This window comes from Zychaea mexicana (assembly GCF_025766255.1).
Source record: "Zychaea mexicana strain RSA 1403 chromosome Unknown BDB00scaffold_15, whole genome shotgun sequence".
In the NCBI taxonomy this organism is placed as follows: domain Eukaryota; kingdom Fungi; phylum Mucoromycota; class Mucoromycetes; order Mucorales; family Lichtheimiaceae; genus Zychaea; species Zychaea mexicana.
The window spans coordinates 441,830-460,939 of NW_026516678.1; the positions used below are offsets into that span (position 1 = coordinate 441,830).

The window sequence follows — 19,110 nt, forward strand, 5'->3', positions numbered from 1 at the left end:
GAAGTATTCATATACACATTACAACATGTATTGCATTCGAAGAAAACACAAAACTTACGGCGACAAGGATGGTGAAGGAGACGATGCTGATGATGGCTTTTCTGGGTTATTGGCTTTGAGCCAGCTAATGGCATCTTTTTCAGATACCATGGCAAAGGCATTGGATAAGAGTTGCGGTGGGATGTTGTTGTGGTTACTCGGAGAATCTATAAGTTATCGTATGAGTCTGATCAGCTATTATGTTGCCATAGCAACTCACAGATAAACGCCTCCCTCAAATATTTTTGAGCTTACTTGTGGGATTTTGTTGCTGTTTTTTTATGCGTCGTCCAAAAGTAAAATAACGAGAGGACCATGTAATTTTGGTAAGCACCTCAACGTATTATGTACCACATAGAGTTGATGCTTTCTCTTTACCTGAGCCTGTTCTGCTTCGAGCAGTTCTTGTAATCGCTTCCGTGTCTCAGCCTCTGCTTGGTCTATCCGCTCTTTTTCTTGTTCTTTTTTGAGCTTATGTAAACGAGATAGAAATTAGATAGATAGTTTCTGTAAACAGAACAGCATATCTTTTATGCGCGAGGTTGTTTCTTGTGTATCTATGCTTTTACCACTGCTGCATGTCGTTGACGGTACCGATCTAAACGTTCCCGCATGCTTGCTAAATGAGCTCGATCTACTGTTGTTCGCACTGTTGATTCCTGTGTCGGTTCACTCATTTCTTCAGTATAGATCTAGAATAAAGAAAAAGAAAAAGCGAGCTGAGTTACATAGTGTGGTGTTATCAAATCTTAATTTCCAAAAGAAACGACACAAGACGTGTATTGCATCCTGGATATTTTTTTAAACGTGTTGCTTCCATAAGTATTGACGTTATAAACCGTCTTCGCACACCATAGCTCAGTAGTCGAAATACAATCTTGTCGAGGACGACGGGCTGCATAGTTTGTTCTTTAACGATGTATTGGTGGGCACTGGCGTGCATATAAAATCCCAAGTCAGCAACAAACATTTAACAAAAACGCGTATCTATAAAAAAATCACTTGCTTCGAGCTCACATAAAAAGAAAACCATGAAGTTTGAAGGCGTTTTATTCACTTACTACGAACCCAAAAGTCTCACTGCGTTTGAGAGCGGTCCTCTCGACTCGCCCAACACTTGTATTTTCGTGGCAGGCCTCACTGAGGGGTACAACGCTGTTCCCTTCCTTCCTCCTTTGCAATCGAAACTGGCCGACATTGGCTGGTCATTAGTCCAAGTGCAGCTCACCTCATCCTACAATGGCTTTGGAACTACCAATTTACAAAATGATTCCGACGAACTGGATCACTTGATCAAGTATCTGAAAAACGAGCGTAACAAGTCAAAAATTCTGTATCTTGGCCACTCAACAGGTAAAAAAAAAGTATACATAGAGTGCCTGAGCATATATTACACATACTTGAATAGAAAGACGTATGGTTTGCATATAGCAACTCAATGTGTGTGCGTGTGTGTGTGTGCGCAAAACGTATCGATAGTGACTCTATATAAAAATGGTCAATATTATAGAATGCATCTAGTGCTGACACAAAATGAGAATATGTTATTAGGGTCTCAGGATGGCTATTGGCACAACAAGTATGGCAAAATGAGTGAATCAGTGATGGGATACATCTTGCAAGCACCCGTGTCGGACCGTCAAGTTATGGAAGTCGAGCCGGAACATGCAAAGTATCTAGAACAAGCCAAAAAGCTGCGTGAGGCAAACCTGGGCCAGGAACTCATGCCTCGGGCTGCATGTGGTGATATTCCTATCACTGCAGACCGTTTCTACTCGCTCGGTGGAGCTGGGTAATCACATCTACATCATGGTTTTTATTCATGCCAACCAAAAGGTATCACTTGAGGGACAATAACTGACGTGATGCCATTTTTCCCTGTAGTGGCGATGATGACGTTTTTTCAACCGACTTGACCGATGAAACGATCAAGAGATTATACGAAGGTGTCAACCGGCCTACTGCCATGGTCCATGTAAAAGACGACGAGTGTTACGTCGGCAAGGAAGATCAACTTGAACTCATGAAACGCTTCCAGAGCTTTTGTCCAGCTATTCGCAGAACAATCGTGCTCGAAGAGGGTGGCCATAATGTCAATGCCAAAGTGGGTCAAGAACAACTATGTGATTTTGTTGTAGAGTTTATTCGACACATATCATAAAATGTGTATACGGTTTCTTTTAAGGTGTCAATATACGCATATGTATATTTATTGGTAGAATTAGACAAATAAAGCACGGTCGCGTAAGCATCGAGCGCCTACATTACTCCATTCTTCTTGTCCAATCCACATTTCTTTGGCTGTATCTAATTTGCTCAATACAGAACCACCTTTCCACATCAATAACCGTGGATCCAATTCACGAGGAGCCGGGAGCACTTCAACACGTTCTATTGCTGCTCGTCGAGCAATAACAGTGGATAAAATTCTAGAGTTTTCATGTATAAATGTATTAGTTTTTTTTTTTTTTTTTTTTTTTTTTTTTTTTTTTTTTCACGGACAGAAAAAACGGCTTTAATTATTTACCTGTCTTCCAGAACCCGATTGAAATTGCTAATCATGCCACCACCGCCAACGAGGATAATATTCGTAAAGAACCGCTTAAGTCGTTCGTCAGATGATCCAGATGCGATCCTTATGGACTCGGCAATAGCTACGTCGATGGGATAAACGTCGTAATTGTTGGATCGTTCAATACCAGTAGCGTATGTAGGTCGTGCTTGTGGTTGTGGTGTTGCATTATTATTCGGTGTAGACGGTGTTTCGGTAGTGGTCGAAGAAGTAGGCTGTTGTTGTAGCTGCTGTTGCAATTGTTGTTGAGGTCGCCATACTGTAGGCACAGTACTAGATTCCGCCTACATATGCACATGTGATTCCATGTAGAAATAGGTCGATTTACGATACATAAGAGTTTATCGTTTGGTGGTGGGTAGGTGTAGCCCTTATACCAGTGAGAGCGAGGAACGAGAATAAAAGAGAAACTTACGTATGCTTCATCTGCAATATCATCAATGACGTTTGCGTTTGCCCATACTCTAGTATGCTTTGTCTTTTCCTTGGCGTTCAAAATGGCAGGATAAACCAAACATAGTGGGGCAAGGAACACCTCATCATACACTTTGCATTGGAACTTTTTCGTTGGCTGCCGTGGAACACGAACAAAAAAGTCATATACTTGGACACTGATATCGGCTTCATTCATGGTACACCATTTCTCTTTGAGTTCTTGTGCCAATCGCCAATCATACGACTTTGCCAAATTAATAGCAGCGTATGGGAATCGGTTTGCTAACAGAAAGGATGCAAACGTTTTTGTGATATCGTCACCGCCAATAGCTATAGTCATCCTATAGAAATAACCGTAGAAAACGTAGGTTTATGTTTAAACTTCAGTTCTTTGTCATCGCCTGAAAATATTTACCGTGAATCCGTAAAGCATACGCCATCTTCAATGCAGGCCACACTGGTCTTTTGCGATCCGATATCAACAACACATGCACTTGATACGCCCGCGCCAAAAGTCGCGCAAGTGGATTCCTATAGATGAACATATGAGTATCCGCACCTCTATGCACCAGCATTGCTTATCCGTTCCCCTACCCAAGATCAAGGCAGAGAAAAAGACTAGAGTAACAAACCTGCTGAACTAGTGCACCCCTGAATCCCATATATCTCAATAGCATAGTCAAGAGTTCGCATGTATAACGACGATTAAACAAGTCCGGAATCACCAGAACTGCATTATAGTCCTATGATTTCCACACACATCCAATTTCGTTAATTAAAGAAAGAGAAATAAAAAGCTCCCGGTTCTGCGCAAGATGACCTTTAAACTAACCTCAAATGATGTTTCCTCAATATCAAGCTCAGCCCGAATTGTCTCGGTCCAAATTGCTTGCAAATCACCCAATACTTCTTCAACAGAGTCATAGTCCTGACTATTCAAGGTGCCGTATTTCCATGGATACAGTAATCGATACTCGGGATTATCAGCAATGGGCAAATTTAATGCCTAGTAAACGAATTTCGAGTCAGAGAAATGAAAATTGTGAAATATTAGGTTTCTAATCGATCAGAGAACGCGCACACAAATCCAAGATCCAAATGAACATTACCTTATCTCCCACGAAGTATTCTGGTTTATTTATCTTGGTGACTTCAGTCCATTCAACCTTGTAAGGATCGTTGTGATCCGGAATCGTTTCTTGATATGCTTGGGTATTAAATCCAACCACTTGACTTTCAGCATTGGGCACGGCCCGTCGTTTTGCTGCCTTCATGCGCCATTTGAGTTCATTTTTGATTTCGCGTAAGGCTTCTTCACGATTATTTGCCGTACTAGTTGCATCCAGAGCTGCTCGACGCGTTACTGGTGGTGGTGGTGCGCTCTCACTTTCTTCGATATCATCTTCAGGCGACGATAACGGTGATTCTTCTTCGTCATCATCATCGTCTTCGTTTTCCTCCTCATCGTCAACATCCATTTTGTCATTATTACTGTCAGTTCCGTTGGACTTTTTCTGCTGTTGAGCCACGGCAGCTGCTGTTTTTGCCACATCATCCGAAGCTTCTTCTGCTGTTGTTTTTGCTTTTGTTGCTATTGCTGCTGATAATGAGTCGTTCTTGTTTTTCTGCCGTCGAGCAATAACATGAGGCACAGTTTTGGGAAACGCTTCAGAAGATCGACCAATACGCAGGTTACGCGACCCTGGATGTATCACTATCGTGTCCCTCCATTCTTCCTCAGGCTAATACAATACATATGTGTAATACGGAATAATTGGAATTTAAATATTGTGTCATTGCAAAAATTTACTAGAAAAAAAGAGGATAAACGAATAGCACTTATGTCCCTCCCCTCCTTTACTTACATTAGGAGCAATAGCTTCTGAACCAGCCTTATTACCAGGAAAATATGTGGCGTCTGTTTTGTCGAATCCGCTCGTAACATTACGCGTAGGCAAAATGGTAAATCCTTTAGCTGGAAACGTTGTATATTTGAATTTTGGTTGTTTCTCGTTCGGAATGTCGTCTGGGGCTGGCGATGGTGAAACGAAAGGTGTAGCTTTGCCATTGCTATAGTTTCGCGCACTTGCTTTAGCAGTGGTGGTAGTAGCATTATTCACCGTTGTAGTAGTGGGGCCGCCGGAAGCAGTACTACTACTACCACCATTACCACCGGTAGTGCTACTTGACACGTCTCGTTCATCGTTAATGTTGTTTTTCGATCTAGCAGCACTACTAGACGTAAGTGACGATTTTCGGTCTTGTTGTCGTGGCTTTTTATGAGATCGACCTAGATCGTCAGACGGCCGTTTATGGCTATTGTCACTGGATTCTTTTGTATTGATGGGTTTCGCTGGCGATTTTGGACTGCTCGTGCTGTTGTTATTATTATTGCTATTGTTATTTGGGTTGGTTAAAGGCGTTGTTGCCGTTGTAGGGGAAGAGGAAGAAGACGACGAGGAAGAGGTTGTGTTGTTGTTGTTTGTGGTGTTAGACGACGGTGCAGCAGCACTACTGCTACCATTTGTAGGATCGTTATTCGCAGATGTAGAAGACGACTGCATCCATGAGTACTTTTTTTGGGACAAGTTCCTCAGGAACGCGTTACTACTTGAACCGTCGCCCATTGTGTGTATCTGTTACGGTGGTCTGTGAGCGTGTGCGTGTTGCTGTGTGTATGAGGAGACGGAAATGGTTCAGAAAACCCCCCACTCCTTTCTTTATTGGGCTACGGACCTCACAAAGCAAATTGAAACTGAGCTTCCTAGAATGATCACAAATGCTACAAGATGTGTATGTGTGCTCATTCATTTCTTCGACTGCACGTTTTGATCACCCAATACTTAAACGTTCTCTTTACTTAAGGTGTGATACTGTAATCAGGCCTTGTATTTACACATTGCCTTAAATAATCTGCTTCTCCGCACCCCTTTATCCTGTAGCCATACAGACAGAGATGACTGCGGAAACTAACCCTTGAAATAACGAACGCCATGTATTCTCATATCTCCTGATCAAGTGAGCAAAATAGTTGCTACACCGCGTAAATCGAACCTTTATCTCCCAACACGCATTAGGCTTTCGATCATTTGTTGTAAGGCCTAGCACTTTGCATGTATATATGGACATATGCAGACGCATACATAGAATATATTCGTACAGTACAACATCCACAGCTAGTAAGGTGCCTCTGGGTAGAAAGTGCTATGTAGTACCTGTCCGCTTTCACGTAATCTCAATTATTTAGATTTGCATATCTGTCAATTTTTACACTAGCTATACTGAAAGTGCAGCAACTGCAGCAGCAGCATATTCTCGAACTTGAGGCGAACTTGCTTGCATAATATCATGTATGGCGATCGATATTTTTTTCCAAGACAGATAGCATTCAGCAGCAGTGTTACCGCCCGCAGCGACCTGCTATCTGCTTCTTGGTGTATTATTAGCACACAACATCGTTTCCGCTTTTCCGAGACGTGCATCTTAAACTTATACACAAAGGTCCAATAAGAGCAGCAGCCAAAGTAGAATGAATATGAAGACGTAAAATGAATGCAGAACAGACGTACTTTTTATCGCTACTCCGTTTTATCGAGTTACTACCTATTATATATCGTATTCTGCATTAACATGTTAGTGTGATGATGCGTAATTACTATGTATATAAAGAGGTGTGTGTAGGGATGCAGAATTTGCAAGCGTAACGTAAAAGACTGTGGTATGACCTAATCGGTCCGAACAACAATGGAACGGGCCATAGTATCGGGCTATTCCTGTCGCGGTCCTCACCGATCTCACGTCATATGACAATGACCGCACAGCGTGGTCATTTCAAGTCGAAATGAAAAGAAGACAGCGCAAATGTGATCAAAATCCAGGGGTCTTCATTGGGAAGTTCATAAAACACAGTAAGAGGGGAAAAATGTTGCCTCGTTTGGTGAAAAGCAAAGACATGCGTACACATAAACAACAAACAAATAATCCTTCTTTATGTTATAAGGGAACGATCATTTTTTACATTAAATGAGTTGCAGAATAGTGAATAAGTGTAGAAGATTCAACGACGATTATGACGACAGAAGCAAATTACGTTGCGCGAAAGCACATGGGCAAGCAGCAGCAACGGAGAGAAGCAGCAAGCGTGCGTGTAAAGTATATTGTAGTTTACATGAGGATGCACATGTAAGATATATTGTATACCAACTTGCTGGTTACATGATGTTGATGATGATAACACTATTTACACATTTTACGCCTGCTCGCCGCCACCCCGAACCCTCGACCTGATGATTACGGGCACAGTGCTTGAAAGAACGCATAAAAACAGGTTTTCTCTTTCCCGCGTCTTTCGTTATTCCTCTTTTTCCACTTCTTCTTCTTCTTTCATCGCACAAGAGGGAATTTCTTCTTTTTCTTTCATCGCACAAGAGGGAATAAAGGTTTTCTTTAAATCACTTTACTAATCAACAAACTCATGGCAAAAACTCCCCAGCCGGACCAACACCATGACATTGTCGATGTTCCAGCACCCGTCATTGATGGCAAAGTATCCATCGAGCAACAAATCGAAGTCTTCGGTATGATTACAAATCCGTCTATCTTTTACATCATGTTATTAGAGCTAGGGCCACACCCGCTTGCAAAAGTACATGTATGCTTATGATCATGCTGCTTCTTATGCACGTATATGATGTACGTATAGTCCACGATCTATTTGACGTCAAGGAAAACAAATCGATTTCCCTCGAAGAAGTACTCGAGGGACTGCGTTACGTGATGCATTTCCGCGTCAAGGGCGGATGTCAACCTCATTTCGATCCAGGACTCATGAAGCGACTATGCGAAGGCCTGCTGTTAAACACGGGCCATACTGAAGGCCATCTCTTACGCAAGCGCACTACCACCGCAGCCGATATGGCATTTTTTCTCTTTGGTGATTTTCTAGAAGAAGGTAGGGAAACTTTCCACATAGACACTTACACAAAAAGCAACGTTAAGCGAATTCTTTCGTTTCCAAAGCTATTCTAAGCAAACCAAAACGAGAACTAACTAATACAAACAACATATTCTCTCTGTGTGTGCTTGGTTAGTCTATGAGTTCCGCGCAATTGTTGGCGAAAAAGACGTGTTTGAATTACGCAACACATTGAAAATCCACTACCGTTGCCAGCCGTCTTCTACAGAAGAGCAAAAACGGAGTGCCATTGCCATTGTCCAGCTCTTGACCGAGTATTTCCCAAGACACATCAGCGATTGGCGCGATCTGATCAAGGAAAGCGAACAAGGCGACATGGAGCAGCTCTTGGCATCGCCTCTGGCGAAAGAAATGGATAAAGAAAAGTCAAAAATGCCACGTTCCACAGCAAATCTCGTGGCCACCGACAACAACGATTCATCGATTGTCATGCTCCCTCCACCACAGGCGCTTTATTTTGATCGGTCGGTCGAAAAGCTCATGAAAATGTTCCCACACACGCATCCAACCAATGGCCTGCCGTCGGCTTTGGTCCGCGCATTGCGTGAGCAGTACGGCATCAACAAGTTGCCAGACCCGCCTCGTCCGAGCGCTTTGAAAATGCTCTGGACTCAGCTGACCGATTTCATGGTCTTGATGTTGTTGGCAGCATCCATCATTCAAGCTGGCCAGCAGGAATTCAACAGTATGGCGGTTCTGCTGATCGTGGTTGTTCTCAATACTGTCATTGGCTTTAGCCAGGAATGGAAGGCCGGCAAGACGCTGAGCGCATTGATGGATTTGACTGTTCCAAAGGTAAATCAACAATGATAGACACACGTTTGTGTGCTATTCAACACTTTTATCAACATCTGTCTTGGCAATGTTACCTTGCGTGTTTTAGGATGGGGTGGGATGGGAAATGGATGTGTGGGGAGCACAAGGCTTCCTAATATATCAAATCAGAAATCCCAAAAATTAATTCTCGCTCTCATTCTTCCTTGTTCTGTACAGGCACAAGTGATTCGTGACGGGGAGCAACAGATTGTTGACTCGGACGATTTGGTACCAGGTGATCTGGCAGTCCTCGATGAAGGTGATGCAGTTCCTGCAGATATCCGGTTGATTGAAGTTGCACAACTGGAGATCGTTGAAAGTATCTTGACCGGCGAAAGTCTGCCAGTAACCAAAAAGACAGACGCCATCAAAGCAAAGGTAAAAAAAAAGACACGTTCTGCTCACGTTCTGTATGCATAAACAAATAAACAATACGGTGCTATTTGCTAACGATACAACTTGTATCGAAATCATCATAAAAACACTGTTATATAGTCACGCCGAATCCCTCTCGGTGACTGTTTGGGTAATGTTTTCATGTCGACGACTGTTGCAAAAGGGCGCGGTAAAGGCATTGTCGTACGAACTGGTGTACAAACCGAGGTAAGCCTCTCTGCCCGATAAGCTTTCCACAATGCTTCATTGTTTACTCATTAGTATAAATATCGCAGATTGGTAAAATTAGCACTGCAATCCAAGCTGGATCAAAACGCAAAACAAAGACGCCGATCCAGCGCCGACTCGACAAGCTGGGCAAGTACCTTGTTCTGATTGCTATTATATTGTGTGTTCTTGTGGCTGTGATCGGTATTGCCTGGAAGAAAAATGTCCAAGAAATGGTCAATGTTGGTTTAAGGTAATATGTCATTCACAGACGTTACACTCAAGTAAGAAAGCCGACAGCTGTCTTTCTCTCCTTTTTGACATATTCTCTTATTTTGTAATAATTACAGTTTGGCAGTTTCCGTTATTCCGGAGGGTCTTGTGGCCGTGACTACTGTTACCATGGCGCTCGGCGTGCGTCGTATGGCTGCAAAGTTCGTCACCATGCACTAGTGCATTTTGTTTTGTTATTTCTTTTCCTTTTAGGCTCTGTCTTTCTCTTGCTAATAATTTACTTTTTTTAGGCAATGTGTTGTACGTACATTGCCAGCTGTAGAATCTCTGGGAAGCGTGACAGTTATATGCTCTGACAAGGTATTGGACAGGCTTTCAAAAGCTACTATTGATTGATTGCTGGATCCAGTCTAGATGTCCATCGAAATTAATTTAATATGTAGACCGGTACATTGACCGAAGGCAAGATGGGTACGTCTGAAATGTGGACTGCAGATAACAATGTATATCGGTTTACCGAATCAACGTCGTTGGATCCTACGCACGGTGAGATTATCGTCGAGCCAGCCGAACTAAGACGTCGTATGATCCATGTTCGCCGCACAACTGCACCTATCGCAGACGATCCCATCAACAACGGTGACAACAACAAGGACGACCGAGACGATGAAGAGAAACAAACAAGCAGTCAACAACAACAAGGGATCGACTATGCAGCTCTCCGGTCCCGACCCATTGACAGATCCAACCCTGCTACATATGCCCCACACCTGAAGTACTCTTTAATGGTGGCTGCACTCTGCAACAATGCTTCTGTGCATCTGGAGGAGAAAACAGGCGAATGGAAAACAATCGGTGACCCAACCGAAGTCGCATTAACTGTAGCTGCTCAAAAAGCCAATGCTGGTGCTCGCTACTGGATTGATCAAAAAGGTTATACCAAGGTGTTTGAACGAGCATTCGATAGTGAGCGCAAGTTGATGAGTAGCGCATACATGCAGAAGCAGCAGCCCCAAAAAAAGGATAACAGTGATGCTCTTCGTACTACGCTGCTGCTATGTAAAGGTGCTCCAGAGGAGCTGTTACGTAAATGCTCGTCTTACTTGCCTCCCAAATCCACCAGTCAGCAGCAACAAAATCACACTCGTCTCGGAATTGACACCACATCTTCAAGCAGTTCCTCACTTACTACAACTACTACTACTGCTGCTGATGCGGACGAAATACTACAAGCTAGCATGTCTATGAACGAAACATTTGCGACCCAAGTCACTGACGAAAGCTCGCGGATGGCATCACAAGGTCTGCGAGTCCTGGGTCTTGCGCTCAAAGTCATTAATGATGATGATGGGTCTTTATCGAGTACGGATTCAGCCGATATGGCTAAGCACCCAAGCATGGCCGAGAACGAGTTTACCTTTGTTGGATTGGTTGGCTTGATCGATCCTCCAAAACAAGGCGTCAAAGAATCTGTTGATATATGTCAACAAGCCGGAATTCGTGTCATGATGATTACTGGCGATCATGTTGAAACAGCTGTTGCAATTGCATCCAAGCTGGGTATCTTTAAAAAAAATGCTCCCGGCATGGTAAGTGTGAAAGATGGCTTCAATGGTGGTGCATAGATGATAGAGAGAAAGCAGCATATGCATGCATACTCTTTCCTTCTTCAATGCTGCAGCACTCTCAGCTAACTATCAAATCAAAATCAATCATGCGACGTCTCGTGTGGTTCCCTTCATGTATACAGAGTCGTGCCATTTTGGGGCGTGAGCTCGACTTGCTTTCCGAGGAAGCTATAATTGAACTGGATCCTTTCCCCAATGTGTTCGCCCGCGTGAGCCCCGATAACAAGTTAACTATTGTCAAGGCATTACAACAACGTGGAGAATTGGTAGCCATGACCGGTGATGGCGTGAATGGTACGTCTAGACACTAAAGACAGAAATAATAGCTGTCTCAAAAGTGGCAGCGGGTTGCATAGCTATTAGCGAAAAAGAAGTATGCGCATATATACTGATATGTTTATTGATATTCTCAATTATGATAATGTTTACCGCTATTAGATGCACCTGCAATCAAATCTGCAGATGTAGGTGTCGCCATGGGTCAAGCCGGAACTGAGATTACAAAGCAGGCTGCCGATCTTGTGCTGCTGAATGATAACTTCACCACTATCATTTCTGCAGTCGAAGAAGGCCGTCATGTCTTTGATAATATCCTCAAGTTTATCGTCTATTTGCTCAGCTGCAACGGCTCCGAAATATTCTTGATGCTCATTTGCACAATTGCCAACATCGACACGCCATTCACCGTGATGATGATTTTGTGGGCTAACATCATTGGTAAGCTTCTAAATCAAAGTGTAGTGCGTTTATGTGTGCCACGGAGCAGGTAGAGCATAAATACTTTCACTAACAGATACATCATGTCATAACTTGATTAGCCGATATTCCACCGGCTATGGCATTGGGTGTAGAGCCAAGAGAAAAAACACTTATGCAACGATCTCCTCGCGATCCTCGTACTGGTGTCGTGACACTTGGCGTATGGATAGTGATTCTTGTCCAATCGCTGTTAATGTCTGCACTAGCCCTAGGATCTTATGTGCTTGCACTATACAGATTTAATTATGAGCACCATCAGGCTCAATCCATGGTAAGTAGTCAAATTCACCTTTTGTTCTCGAAATATGCAAAAAAAAAGGAAAGCTCACATTTCTCTGTTCAACAGGTTTTCACCAACTTGACCATGATTCAATTGATTCATTCGTTCTTGTCACGTAGTGTGCATCTTTCTGTCATCAAGACAGGTGTTCTCAGCAATCGATGGATGTTGGTGGCTGCGGGTGTCTCCTTTTTCTTTTTGATCCTAGGCGTTTATGCTCCTGGTAAATACTTAACCAAACAAAAATACGTACCGATAATTATACAGATGAATTGACAGAAGAAACTGACAACGAGTTTTAATCACTTACTGTCAAATAGGAATCTCGACTTGGCTTGAGCTGTCTTACGTTGACTGGAGATCGTGGGTGATGATCCTTGTCTGTTGTACCATCCACATCGGTTTGGTCGAATTGCAAAAGTTTGGCCTCAGATATTATAACATCACCATCTAAATACCACTGTGTGTTTGCGTTTGTTGCAGTAGCATCGTTACTGCTCTTGTCACTTTCCTCTACATTTCTTACATTTTTTCCCTTGTGCTGTATGATGTATCCTATCACATGATGTTGTATCAGTATTGTTTTTACTTTCTCTTCGTTTCAATTATAATACAAGTACTTTCCTCTCCAAAGTTTCCTCTCAAACTGCAGTGTTTGTGCTCATAAAGTATGGGGGTTTATTACTTGGATATGTCATCTATTAAAGGGATGAAAGTCAAATTATATTCACAGAACATGATAAGCTTAGTGGAAACAAGGTTGGAGGATGCAAGAAAATAAAATAAGGAGAAGAGCAAGTAGATCGTTTTGTATATATAGGCCCATATGGCAGTGATATGTCTTCACATATAGTCAAAAAAATTGGTCCATCGTCCTAAACAAGTATATCCATCATTTGATTTACGAGGAGGGAAGGTATGTATACCATTTGTGTATTTTTCATGTCCATGTACGCGCACACTATGACCACATGGATGATAAGAGAAAGGAGGCGGTTGAAACAAAGATAATATCGATCACGGTACTGGTAACAATAGTGAAAGTAGTGGTGACTGCAACCCCCAAAAGAACACAGCAGAAGGCAGCGGTCAGAGCACGATGCTTTAATAAAACAAACACATTGAAAGCATGCTGCTGACATTATAAACCAAGAATACCGTCAAGGCATAGAATATGATGGACCGAAAGTTTTGGCTCGGCTCGGTAAAGTTTAAATGACAAAGGCTAAAGCACTAAGCGCCATTATCTTCCCCAAGAGCCACCCCTTATTATTGAGATTCCCTTTTTTCCCTGTCGTGCTCGTTATTGTTCTGACACTTTAAAATACACAAATAAGCCATTCATATTATATGTCGTTGATTGAACAAAGTTCATGGAGAAGAAACGCCACAGGACACAGTGGGCAAAAGAAACTGTTGAGCAACACGAGTTGGTAGTCTATTGTAGAGAGTCACCCAGCGATGACGATGTTGAGGGATGGTAGCTTATATGGCCTTTGACTTCGTTTATTATGGAAAGGTAAGGTAGAGGGGGTTGAGGAGAGAGGTATCGCCCGTCGTTTATTCATCGTCATCCAACGCGCAAGGAGATAAATTTTGCATTGCTGAGCCCCCACGCAGGTTAATAAAAGACGCCTCCCTTTCCTTTATCTCATCCATCACGGGAGCCCTGGTATATTTGTAATAGCAGTAATGATCAAGTAGGCATGGACAACGACAACTACAGCAAAACAAAGACTCCCTACAGGCTGGCTGAAGAGTGTAATAAGTGACAGGGGAGCCAAAGTGATGGGGGAGAGGAGAAGCTTGGTGCCAACAAGGTTTTTTGATTCTGTCGCACCGAATCACCGTTAAAGGCAATGATCGACATACGAATTGAAAATTGGGCAAGTGCAACAACAAGCCTATGGCTTGTTATTTTGTTCTAGTCGCACATTGTGTGTGTACAGACACTAGCACTCCTTCATTTAAAAAAAAAAAGACCGTTCCCTCTTCCTTGTTATATCTCAAAGGCCCGCGTGTTTTTACATATCTTCTCTTCTCTTCTTTGCTCTTCAACATTCTTCATTTTCAACTTCTATTATTCTTTTGTATATTTTTTTATTTCACTTTTTCCGTTTTGTTTTGTGTAAAATTTCCTTTTCGTGCCATCAAAGACGTCTCCCCGTAGTACCCACCTCCTTTCATACCCCAAGAAACCAAGAGAATTATATAAAATATGGCACCAGCCGATGTAGAGTATTTGGCCAGTTTACGCTCGGTTCGAGAACAATGCTTTCGAGTACAAGAAGTTGCTGCTAGGAACCAATTACAGCACTTTGAGGTTGACCAGACGAAATTCAACGACATGGTGCAATACGTGCTGTCTTTAATGAAGCGCGATTTTGACGATACGAGCGAAATCCCCGTACATGGTCGTTGGCGCCACTTTGATATCGGTGGCCGTCCTCGGATACAGAACCTGATCAATTCTTGGGCTAGTCTCGGTGAAAGTACTATGGAACAGACGCGTCGGGTTTTGGACTTGTTTGTCGTCTCGGTCCTCTTGGATATCGAAACTGATCATACTTGGTCGTATCAGGAACAACTGACTGGTCGGGTATTGAAGCGAAACGAAGGCATTGCCGTGGCGTGTCTGGAGATGTTCACTGCTGGCGCCTTTTCAAGTGATCCTAGCAAGCCTCATCGAGTTGACTGTAAGATGGTGCTTTTCTATTTGTTTGTCTATTTACTACTACCGATCAGCTGCTACAAACATGATTATGTCAGCAGTAAATATGAACTATACTTACTGATATCTCCAATCCTGTATATGATATATTAGCTGAGGCGCTATTCCGATTCAGCTTGCAAACATTGGCACAAGGCTTTCAAATTGATCCCAATCATAATTTACTCGTAGTGCTCCAGGACAGAGTAGATCTCTTGCGTCACTTGGGCCAGGTACTACAAAGCCGTCAAGATTATTTTGGCGCCGACGTGGCACGACCAGGCAACCTGATGGGTAAGAAAAGAAGAAAACATTTCTTTGCAATACGTGACACATACTACCTATGTACCCGATACAACACACATGCAAGAGAAAAAAAAGAAAATAAGGTTCTAAAAATCTAACTTTTCTAGATTATCTGCTTGCTCATCCAACGACGATCAATACAAAAAAAGGCCCCCTGATTCATTTGGAAACCTTGTGGCCAGTGGTGCAAGAAATGGGCGAAGCATGGACCTACAGCGACAACTCGGGTAAGGGCGGGACTCATGACCTGGGAGATGTCTGGCCATGCAAAGCCATCCAGAACATTACGACAACGAACGAGTTTGACCATTGGGTTTCTTTCCATCGCTTATCGCAATGGCTGGTCTATTCGCTGATTGAGCCCATGGTAAAGCTGCTAGGTGCCACCATCGAAGGCACAGAGCAACTGACCGTCTTGCCTGAATATCGCAATGGCGGTCTTTTGATAGACACTGGGTTTCTGACCCTCAAACAGCCCGACTTGGAACGTGGGCTGGAGAATTATCGAAAAAATGCTTTATTGCCTGGCCAGCCCAAGGTCGAAATTGCTCCCATGTTTGAAATGTCGGACCCGGTGGTGGTTGAATGGCGTGCCCTAACTGTTGCTTATCTCGATATCGTGGCTGAACGCGTGCGCGAGACGTTGGGCCTCAATCGAAAAAAGCTAAGCCTATCTCAATTGATTCAAGGTGGAACCTGGAGTGTAAGTCCTGGTTCTTTTTTTCAAAAGTCATTGTGGCAACGTTTACTGTGCTTGTTCTTTAAAGATTACCAAAGTTTTAACATTGATCGCATATGTAGGCTGGTCGAGAGTTGGCAGAGATTTCTAGGCCCAATACTCAAGAGCCACCGATTGTCATCAAGGTAAATATTGCTAGTATATGAAAGACTTCTTGTAATTCTGTAATTTCTAAATATCGGCCATGTCATTTTTAGATCGACCGACACGTTATCTATTAAAACAAACCATCAATACCGCAGACATCTAGTCTTCTTTGCGTTGAACGGCACCAGATGATAACTACTACTACTACCGCTTTTACTATCTGCTCAAATTTTGCATATCGTCATACTGCTACTGGTCGTATACCCTGTCCAATAACTACCGACCAGCGTTATTTTTCGTTGCACTCTATCTCCTTGTGTTTCTTGCTTCTATGAGAAGCTTATTCTCTTAATGTTTGCATCATATATACTTTTCTAATCGATATATATTATCTACCTCCTTTTTCTCTATCCAACTCATATTCTCTCAGTATAAAAATCTTGCTCATACACCCCTCACGTTTCTTAGCAAACACCACTCATCATCAAGACTCATTATAGCTATCATCGTTAAAACCAATAATCGACTAAAGCCTATTATTATTATCATTAAAAAGTGAGTCTCTACTTCTCTATTACTGTTATGTATACACAACCATAACAGTGCTCATTACTTTTATTGCTCCTCGTATATGTACATATATGAGTGCGCAGTATTATGTACACAGCGGAAAGACGGAATGTGCCAAACAAGCCGAAGATTAGCATATGATGATTTGCCAGCTTTTATTCTTCTTGTTCTTTCCGGCTTAGTGTTCCACACAAATCTTCAGTTCCGCCATCGGACGACGGAACAAAAATTCAATGTTGTACTGCTATACCGTAATTCTCTTCTTCTCAATTCCTAGACTGGCCATAAAAAACAAAGAAAGAAAAAGTTGGCCACACTTGTGCCTCCGTGATACAAATTAACTTACTGTAACATCATTATTATCATGTATCTAGATTACAGTTCCCAAATAAGTGGGAACCAGGCTAACAACCAATGCTTTCCCCCTTCATGTTACCGTGACAATAATGTCTTCACTAATAAGTATGTAAACAACATACTTGTGCCTCTTTTGAAATTCGGAAGCTGTTCAATATTCTTGGCTTGTTTAAACGTTTAGGAGAACCTTGCCTCTTAAAAAGCATCAAACGGTAATCTTCAAATCTTGGGAAGCTCGAGTGCTATACACAGAATGAGCGTGTCAGCCTCGTATATTTCACGCCCGACAGGCAGTAATCTGTTGGAGCAAATAGGGTACTTGTCACTCTTAGTGTATACATTTTACACTGTATTTGTGGTTGAGTCTGCTGTCATTATACTCAACCGTGGATGACATTCTAAAGGCGGTCGCTTCACAGGTATAAATTGAAGAAAAATGTATTATGCAAAGCGAGGAGTACAGTACTTCTAATAGATGATACATATACAGTTTTTCTTCGTGTGTTTATTGAAGCAATTGATAGTGGTATTGATATCATATCGAGGACAGGCTTTGTAGCACACATCTTTAAGGATTGGAGATACTAGGTGGTAAACAACTACTTTTTGTTTATGCGTACGTGCGATACCTTCTACGTACCCACTAGATGTTGCTTGCTTATTCTTTGAATACGGTTAGAAGGAACGAATCGCGTGTATGAAACTATGTGGAACATGCGAGAGTGGAAATGATCGATGCATTACATTGTGGTAGCATAAGTCAAAGCTCAGCTCAGTTTCTGGCTACTCCCCTTGTTCTAAAAAATGACTAGATAGAAGATAGATGGAGAGTAAGTATATGTGCTAGATGCAAGTGGTACTGCTACTTACCTCTTATCAATATGTAGGTCGCGATATATGGACAAACCGTGCATAGGACATCCATAATCGCATCTTCCTTTTCAAATAACTCTATCGTCATCAGTGGGACTCCATATGTGTGAAGTGTGACAGACCTCCTTTCCCCTTTAATGGATCGCAAATGTTCGGGAAGCAGTTATTGCTCATTTCATGGAAGGAAAAATAAAGAAAACTTATCTGCTGCCCTAGAATGACTTTATCAGCGTATGTTCACAGGAACAGACAGACATTTATGCGTTTTCCACCAAAGTTATGGTATTCTGAAAAAGCGCACATACATTGGGGTGAGAGGGTGGTGGTTACAGGTGTATTCACATCCTTGGAAAGCGATGAATGGGTGGCGCGGGGATTGTCTGTCTTCCACGAACTCACTGACATACAACATATAGCGCGCTCTCACTGCCTATTGTCTTTGTTTTGGGGGTAAGTTAGTATCAAAGAGAACCCAGCAATGGTATTAATTCAAGAAAAAACACAAAGGCGCGCGCATTGACGCAAAATGGACACGGTAGTAATCAGCAGCAGCAGCAGCCTCCTCAATGGTTGTTTTGCATGTTGTACAAGATGTCTCGCATAACGTTACCCAATAACAAACACGAGCACCACGATGCGTTAAAAAATAAAGTTACTGCTATGATAATGCTGATGCTGGCGCTGGCGCTTGCTGACCAGCCATTACTATAACAAGCGTGTCTCATAGCAGAAGATACGTTGCAGAGCAAGCAAGAGAGAATGAGAGTGCGTGTGTGAAGGTGAATAACGCTAAAATCCGTCCACTCAAGGATTAGCCATTTGCTTTTCTATTTCGCTTCCTCTTCCTTTCTTTCTTGGACTAATTTTTTTTCTTTTATCAAAAGTTTATCTTTGACGTACCACCTTGAATCTGATTCTTCTTGGTCAAGTACTTTTGTCGATGACGATTTTCGGTGTAACGTACGTCTAATATTTCTTCAACTTCGTACAAGACATCGTCGCCGTCGTCGTCGTAATTCATTTGGAGTGGAGGGGGGAGGTGGAGGTAGAGAATTATGTCAGGTGAGAAAGGAAGAAACTGAAAGTTTGGGACGACTATAGTATAAAAATCAAGGGCGTTAGTCTAA

General features: G+C 42.4%; 5 protein-coding genes across 5 annotated transcripts; 3 read left to right on the plus strand and 2 right to left on the minus strand.

Annotated features, from left to right (window-relative positions):
* Positions 1 to 54: 54 nt before the first annotated feature.
* Positions 55 to 716, minus strand: BDB00DRAFT_869622 (uncharacterized protein; the record flags this gene model as incomplete). The annotated part of the gene is made up of 4 exons (XM_053126622.1): positions 55 to 206; positions 295 to 310; positions 418 to 510; positions 609 to 716. The coding sequence occupies 4 exons, from the start codon at positions 714 to 716 to the stop codon at positions 55 to 57; spliced, it is 369 nt and encodes a 122-aa protein (XP_052982590.1).
* Positions 717 to 957: 241 nt separating this feature from the next.
* Positions 958 to 2,230, plus strand: BDB00DRAFT_142925 (uncharacterized protein). The gene is made up of 3 exons (XM_053116231.1): positions 958 to 1,392; positions 1,591 to 1,831; positions 1,924 to 2,230. The coding sequence occupies exons 1-3, from the start codon at positions 1,071 to 1,073 to the stop codon at positions 2,198 to 2,200; spliced, it is 840 nt and encodes a 279-aa protein (XP_052982591.1). The 5' UTR covers positions 958 to 1,070; the 3' UTR covers positions 2,201 to 2,230.
* Positions 2,231 to 2,260: 30 nt separating this feature from the next.
* On the minus strand, positions 2,261 to 5,673 carry BDB00DRAFT_869624 (uncharacterized protein; the record flags this gene model as incomplete). The annotated part of the gene is made up of 8 exons (XM_053126623.1): positions 2,261 to 2,468; positions 2,567 to 2,895; positions 3,027 to 3,387; positions 3,462 to 3,577; positions 3,679 to 3,789; positions 3,879 to 4,052; positions 4,156 to 4,788; positions 4,912 to 5,673. The coding sequence occupies 8 exons, from the start codon at positions 5,671 to 5,673 to the stop codon at positions 2,261 to 2,263; spliced, it is 2,694 nt and encodes an 897-aa protein (XP_052982592.1).
* A 1,709-nt stretch (positions 5,674 to 7,382) lies between these two features.
* BDB00DRAFT_143081 (uncharacterized protein) lies at positions 7,383 to 12,987 on the plus strand. The gene is made up of 14 exons (XM_053116233.1): positions 7,383 to 7,623; positions 7,749 to 7,997; positions 8,137 to 8,816; positions 9,015 to 9,215; positions 9,333 to 9,440; positions 9,509 to 9,693; positions 9,791 to 9,874; positions 9,965 to 10,034; positions 10,118 to 11,263; positions 11,425 to 11,596; positions 11,741 to 12,019; positions 12,121 to 12,332; positions 12,408 to 12,564; positions 12,662 to 12,987. Exons 1-14 carry the CDS (start codon positions 7,521 to 7,523, stop codon positions 12,793 to 12,795), a joined length of 3,780 nt encoding a protein of 1,259 aa, XP_052982593.1. The 5' UTR covers positions 7,383 to 7,520; the 3' UTR covers positions 12,796 to 12,987.
* A 1,409-nt stretch (positions 12,988 to 14,396) lies between these two features.
* BDB00DRAFT_953304 (uncharacterized protein) lies at positions 14,397 to 16,741 on the plus strand. Its single transcript, XM_053129615.1, has 5 exons — positions 14,397 to 15,037; positions 15,166 to 15,345; positions 15,465 to 16,060; positions 16,159 to 16,221; positions 16,294 to 16,741. The coding sequence occupies exons 1-5, from the start codon at positions 14,560 to 14,562 to the stop codon at positions 16,315 to 16,317; spliced, it is 1,341 nt and encodes a 446-aa protein (XP_052982594.1). The 5' UTR covers positions 14,397 to 14,559; the 3' UTR covers positions 16,318 to 16,741.
* Positions 16,742 to 19,110: the final 2,369 nt, after the last annotated feature.